Source organism: Penaeus japonicus, unplaced genomic scaffold (genome assembly GCF_977035675.1).
Source record: "Penaeus japonicus unplaced genomic scaffold, GWHDUDI00000001_assembly GWHDUDI00000037, whole genome shotgun sequence".
NCBI lineage: Eukaryota > Metazoa > Arthropoda > Malacostraca > Decapoda > Penaeidae > Penaeus > Penaeus japonicus.
The window spans coordinates 17,808,322-17,815,821 of record NW_028234439.1 but is presented as its reverse complement, the minus strand read 5'-3'; the positions used below and the strand labels follow the sequence as shown (position 1 = coordinate 17,815,821).

Sequence of the window (7,500 nt, the reverse complement as noted above, 5' to 3'; positions counted from 1 at the left end):
ATTTCTTCAATATAATAATATTGTCAATAATCTTCAACCTTTATGATACTTGTGTTGTAATGTAAAATAAGAGACATAAAATAAACTCCCCTTACAATGTCTTTCTGAAAGATATATCAAAATTTCCATTTAGTGATAAAATAGTCAGCCCTGATACAAAAAAAAGTAAAAATATCAATAATTTCAGTTTGCCTATATCCTGAAGTTGAAACAAACCAGTGCAACAAATGACACTTTGCTTTGGTAACCCATTGATGCTGTATACATGCACCTTCCACCGTAGTTTTGTTTTATAAATGGTTTTATAAATGTGGTTCCACAAACTTGGTCACATGTTTTCCCCATTCCTTGAATTTTCAAGATGAAGTTTTATTTCTAAGATCATTATTATTACTATAAACTTTATAATGATCATTACTATAATCGTTATAGCATAAATAACAACAATGAAAGTATTGAAAATAAAAAATTCTACCAAAAATTCAAACAACGGGGTATACAGGGGACACCAGGTAACACTAATAACTGACTCCTTGGTGACTATGCTCTTGTGGAACCTTCTATGTGTAAAAGAAGGAAAAAGAAAGAAAGAAAAAATACATATATAATAAATAAAACCACAATAGTTGGTGCACTCACAGCATTAATGGGTTAACCTAACTTGGGTCAACAATTTTTTTTCTTCTAAATTTCAGTCTTCTTCATTATCAATCCTTTTTTCTAATTCTCTCCAATCAAGACCTTTGGTTGAAAGTGTATACTGTCACTCCTATTAACTCTAGAAACTTCCACTTTTTTCTGGTGATACTTGCTTGGAGAGGTATGAAGAACAACGTCCTCGTATAACAACAATCCACGCACCTACTGAAATATTCAGTGAATTACCTTGTGTGACATCCTGGAAATGAAACACATGAGAAAGAATATCTCCGACTGCCTAGACTTACAAACTCATCCCTATTCTAATACCTAATATAATTAGAACAACATTCACAAGAAATTGCCAAACTGTTCAAATCACACAGGCTCACACATGGTTAAAAGCGCAGTGACTATAAACAGGGAGTATGTATGGAAGATAAAATGAATGGTAACAGCTCTAGTACAGATCTAGGCTGTTATATGGTTTAGTGTCTAATCATTCAGACGGCTCTAATAAAGCTTTCTCGTTCAAGCTAAGAGGAAGTATGATGACAGTTGTTCTTGTACTTCAAGATTATAGTATATACTATTCTAATCAATAGCTTTGTTGATTATATAGTTCTAAATAAGTTTATCTATAATTTTCAACTGCAATGAATTGTACTCTGTTAATAAACAGTTCTGTTATCTTTTATCACAACTCTGTTGCTAGATATATTAAGAGAAACAGACATATGTTACATATTTATGCTGTAACAAAATAAAATATTCTAACATTGTCTTACATAAGTTACACTACAATACTGCCTTCTAAATAATCGGAAACACAAACGCTCAGCAAAATGCACACATGAATATCATGAAGTTCTATTCCACTTTCTTTTAGTAAAATCACATACAACTATGAAAAGAGATGAAAGGACTAGACTGACCGCTTCATTGTATTATTCTGTATTATCATTCCTTTTAGAAATACCATTTTTACCATTATGGTTGGCTATGAAATCGTCAAAAGATGAGATTTCTATTCATACACATTGTCTAGACATTTCAAATATCTCTTCTCATATTCACTCCATCACTGAAACAGGAGTGAGTTTTTATAGCATCTTCTTTTGTCATAACTACAACACAAATAAAAGTAACTACATTGACATAAATCAGTTACAAAGGGGCTATAACACTCCTGCTTTATCCTATATCCACCAAAATTGGTAACGTCTACCTTAGTTAATTACAGAAAAGGCAAGAGACTTTCAAGAACCTGCCATGAGTATCAAAAGCAGTGTTAAAGATTACTGTGTTGTCTATCACTGTGAAATACAGTACTCAAAACAGTCAGACATACAAGATATCAATTATTAGTAGTATACGTGTGAACCTACCGTAGGTCTACTGTGGAAGTCAAAACCAAAGGTGTTAAGATCAACATTGTGGACTATCTTACTGATGATTAATTGTTCTTTTACATCAAGAGAACCCTAGAATCTTTCTTATCACAAGCGTCTTTTATCAAATTGCATCACAGTATCTTTTATAAACTTTCATGGGCAAAAGCCTTCCTTAGTCGTGAATCAGGCCTTTGGTTCTGTAGTAAGTGTTTAAAGTGACTCAAAGTACAAATAAATACAAATGTCATTCACATGATTAGTAATGAAATTCTTTTGACTTGAAAAGTCATATAAATAAAGCTATATAATGTCTTCCATTAATTCCACAATTCCTCATATTTTGAAACATTTAACTACTGGTGTGATTTCATAATATATTTTTTAATTCTTTTGCTGAACTTTCTCTATGAAAATGGTTCTCTGGCATTTCACTTGAAAAACACAAAAAGAGTATTAAAATATGCTGCACTTTGATGAAATAAAGCTATCTGAAGTAGTATATTAAATCATTTTCAAGTATATGAGTAAATCTGAAATAACTATCATCTCTCTCAGAGCAAATTTCAAGCAAACTACTATTGGTAGAAAAAGACAGCTTATAAAAGATACTTGTTTTACAGGAAGTGAAATTTGTGACGTAAGATGTTGTGTGTTGTTATTGGCATTTCTCTTAATGCTTTAACATATATTTCTGGGATCTGCTTTATTTGCCGTTCAAAACACTATTTGCACCAGTTTGTAAAACAGAAATACAAAGGACCATAAGATAAAGAAAACTAAAAGAAGTTCACTGATAAGGTTCTCACTACATTCACTCGTACATTGCAAATAAACAAACGACTGTCTGTACACTTCTGCATCTTTATTTACATCTACTTCGGTAACTGTCCAAAGTGGTGGTTATTTGGTCTATCGATAAAGAAGTCACACTAACTAGCAAAGGCATGAATGATGAGGAGGGTATATCACGTGAGGGTATTTTACAAACATATCAACCTTGACATATAAATTGATGGGTATATTTAAACTGCTGATTTTCTTTTCTTTTTCAGACTTCAAGGTAAACTGTTTTTAAAATTTTCATTCTTTTAGTCCCTGCAGTTTTCTCAAATCACAGATCCTTTAATAATTCATATCAGTACCACTCAAAATGAAAGATATAATTTATTGAATTTAAACTCTAGATGTCCAACACAAATATATTCTCAGGATAATTTTGATTTATTGTAAGTTGATGAAGAACATCATCTGAACACATATATTCAAGGTGACTGAAGGAGCAGCAACTCAGCTGCTCGCCTTAATTAAGTGTATGGACGGATTTTGCCTCAAGTATTTGCACTCTACTGATACAAGAAAAGTTCCTTACTATATCACCAAGTTCCTTAACTCAAGTCCAAATTTAGAGTTGGTTTATAATATCTTTTGCTTTGTTTGTATCTCAAAAGAGCATGAAAGTCAAAACATTTCTGATTACTATTAGTGATTCTTCAGTATTACCACACATTCACTAACACAGGTGTCCTGTGGGTCAATTGATGCTGAGGGGGGTGGGGGTATTGCAGGTATGTCTATTGAGAAGTGCTAAGCTTTATGGAATTTTTGTGTACATTTATTATTTTTCCTAATGAGGATACATAACTGCTCTGACAGACTTTGCTGTCCATACAAACATTACACATACATTATTGAACATTCAAAAATAATGAGAGATGTCAGATACAATGCAATCAGACATGAGTTACATTCATTAACCACAACTCTCATCCATTCATGAAATTGGTGAAACTTTGATATACACATGACTTCTTACTCTGATCTCTCCTATTCTATAAAAGAAAGAGAAAAGAAAGGTGAACTTCACTACTCTTTTAAAATAAAAATCTAAAGAAGTTACTGTAGGTAGACACTTTAATCTGCCATTAACTCCAAACTTATATCTAAATACAAATAAAAAGAAAATAAGGATCCAAACAAATAAAAATAAAAATCAATGCCCTGAGTGGACAATGATCACCATCTCCACACTGGGCTCTTCGCTGTAGTCTGCCAAGTGTACGGGTGACACAGCAGCTGAGTGAGGTTGCAGGACAGCTGGTCCGGAATGGCTGGCCTCCCCTACAGCTGGCTGCCTCACAACCCTTCTGCGTGAGAGGAGGACAAAGGCTCTCCTGACCCTCTTGTTTCGGGTGCCCTTCTCTGACGAACAGGGAGACAAGGAGGAGACGGACTTCGCAGCAGATGTCTTGGCTCGTTTTTGGTGCTTTTTTGACCTCCACACTGGACCCAAGGAAGGTAGCAGGCCCTAGTCAAACTTCTCTCGTAGGCGATTCTTTAGGAGGATTGGCACGAGGGAGAGGCAAGCTGCTAAACCCAAGAGTACCTGAAAGAAGGAAGAAAATATTGGATATATGTTTTCTTTGATGTTGTACAATGACAATATTTTGAATACTCCTTAAGGCTTAATTATTGGGAAAATACTTTATCTTAAATAGTTGGGAGATCAGTTTAAAAACATTAATTACCACAGTAATATTTCAAACAGAGATCACATATCACCTTTCATTATCTATGGTGCTTAACAAACTTTAAAATTATCATCTGCAAGATTCTTGCAATATCTTCCCTACTTTTTCCAGACTTAAAAAAGTGACAAAGGGGTATGACATTTTCTCAATCATAGCTTTGACAAATAATATGAAAAATTATGTCTTAGATGTACTATTTTTTCCCACTTATTTTCACAGAAAGACACTAATCTGAAAAAATGAAAAATAAAAATGCACTCTCAAAACATTACACAAATCGGATGGTGCATACGAGCCGTTGTTGTAAAAGTAACATTTATCAACAAAAATCTAACTTCTGAAATTATTAGAGTACATTTCTACTTAGTTACATGCAGTTCATATGTGTCAAAATATTAATCATTCCTATATTCACTTCTTTTTTTCTATATAGAGTCTGATTCTTAATATTTTTTTAGTACTTATCAAAGACTCCAAACTCAGTGACCAAGTATAAATTTCATTTTTTAACTTGTACTCTCAAGATCCTCTTACTAATAACTTATGAAGCAGTTAAGAGATAGATTGGACAGTTAAGACTGACAGACAGACAATCTAAATGTAGATATATTATGTATCAAAATCAGAAAAATCATCACTGAAATACTTGTAAACTAGATATATGGATAGATTGCTGAAAAGATATGAATGAAAGTGGATAAATCTATGAGTCAAAATGATTCAGTGACATTTCTATTACAATGATTTCATACAAAAATAGAAAACAAATATTTTTCATCCACAGTCATGTCTTTTTCAACATAACAATGGATTTTGTTACAATAGACAGATAGAGACAGATTTAGATGAATAGGTGGGTTGTTGGGTGGGTGGATGGATGGATGGATGGATGGATGGATGGATGGATGGATGGATGGATGGAATATAAAAAAGACATGTGAAAAAATGCTAAAAATATATATCATCTAACTCACCACAGAAGTTAAAGAGAAGGCATCCCTGGAAGAAGTTAATTCATATAAAGTAGTACCTGCTTGTACTGCCAGTATACTTGGTGGGGCAACACCTGCAAGAAACAGATTGTTTGAGTCTCTTCTCTCAATTTCAATCATCGCATCTACGAGATAAAAATCCTAAAACTAAAAAGCCTAACATTCAGTCTCAATCCTCACACATATCAGTTGAAATTCCTAAACCTAAAAATCCTCAAATTTAGTCATAATATAAGCAGCACAGGAGTGAGACAATAAGCACAAAATGCACCATGCACAGCGGGCTGTTGACCTTACCTAGAAAAGTTCCGAACCAAAACGGCATCAGAGGCACATTGATGACAGGACTGGTGATGTTGATGAACCAGTTCGGGAGGAACGGCGTTATACGGAGGAAAATGATGTAGAACAGTAGGTTATCCCTTTGCTTGTCGACCTGCGGAGTAAAATGGGCATTCAAAAACACACTTACTTATAAGTGTTATTAGATCTTGGAATTAAAAAAAAAGCTAAAGACACTCTTTGTTTTAGAAAGAACATTGTTTCAGAAAAAAAATCCTCTGAATAATGATACAAGATCAGACTTTCATTTTTATTCTATAATGCATTTACTTATACTCTGCTAATACAGAAACAAGATAATCATAGGAGTATATATAGATGGAAATAAGATATGAAAAATACAAATATTTTTATATTTTCACTTAGCATAACTCACCTTTTCTTGCCATGACTTTGTGCGTTCTGGCATATATTTAAGGACAGCAGGTCTGCCTGCTAGGTAAGAGAGCAGGTAGCAGAAGGAAGCACCAGTAGCTGAGCAGAAGCAGATAAGTAGCAGTGCTATTTCCCATCTGAAGAGGAAACCTAAGGAAATACATGCTGCTGTTAATAAACAAGCACATACTATTAAACATTATTACTGAGATGTTACAACATCAGTAAGTGTCAAAGACTTATTTTGTCGTGTTTGTGAAAGTCTGTTCAATCACAGGATAAAGCTCTTCATGGAACAGTTTATAAAGCATGTTTTTTGTGTGTGTCACCAAAGATCAGTACACATACATGTACCAAACAATAGTAAAGACAGCAAACTGAAAATTTTATAATTAAATAAAATAAAAAAAATACTAGGAAAAATAGTTCAGTCAGTGCAGCTGTAACTGTGTTTTCTTGCTTACAATAATCAAAAGTAGAAAGAAAGTCCTGATTTTCAAGGGACTCCACAAAAATATCAATAATCTGTCCTGTAATTCACCGTTTATCACATACAGAACTAAAAATATCCAGGTCACAATTAGGAATGAATCTGTAATGCACGTAAAAAATCGGACTGATATATCTGAAACAAATCCAAGAGATTCAGTAATAGCAAAAAAATAAAGAAACACCAAATGCCTTGTACTAAATTACTTTTTTTCAAGTGGTCTTGTTTCTCTTTAAAAAATAATCATATCTTTTCCATCATGTTACACGGCAAGATACTGGATTTTAAGATTTTGGGTCAAATAGCCAGAAATGTTTTCATGTTCTCAATAAAATACTAAACAGATTATTGCATTATTACTTATATGCAAATAGAACATCAATTTACGTTGGCCATTGATTTACATCTTTATTTATCTAATCCAATTTTATGATTTAATAAGAATTCCTGGTGCTTATGCTTACCTAAATATAATTTTCCTCTGAAAAGTTTCCTTTTAGTGATATAAATCTCAACAATATTGCAACTTACCTGAGAGAATGGATAAGAAGATGGAACCAGGAATAGCAAACGTTTGTAAGCTGATATATACATTAAGGAAAAAATAGATGAAACAATTATTTTATAAATGTATGAATATGTATATACCTATGAATATAAATAACACACATATTTATATATATATATATATATATATATATATATATATATATATATATATATATATATATATATATATA

The 7,500-nt window shown here is 32.7% G+C and overlaps 1 protein-coding gene across 5 annotated transcripts in view; it reads right to left on the bottom strand.

Annotated features, from left to right (window-relative positions):
• Window positions 1-3,623: 3,623 nt before the first annotated feature.
• The window catches only part of stas (Transmembrane protein stas), a 12,153-nt gene continuing 8,276 nt past the window's right edge, over window positions 3,624-7,500 (bottom strand). For all 5 annotated transcript variants that reach the window (XM_086532559.1, XM_086532558.1, XM_043003764.2 and 2 more), the window contains 5 exons: window positions 7,292-7,341; window positions 6,272-6,420; window positions 5,851-5,989; window positions 5,536-5,627; window positions 3,624-4,416 (listed from right to left, as the gene is read on the bottom strand). In XM_086532559.1, coding sequence (XP_086388685.1) covers window positions 4,339-4,416; window positions 5,536-5,627; window positions 5,851-5,989; window positions 6,272-6,420; window positions 7,292-7,341 — 508 coding nt within the window. In that variant the 3' untranslated portion in view covers window positions 3,624-4,338. The remainder of the gene's footprint in view (window positions 4,417-5,535; window positions 5,628-5,850; window positions 5,990-6,271; window positions 6,421-7,291; window positions 7,342-7,500) is intronic.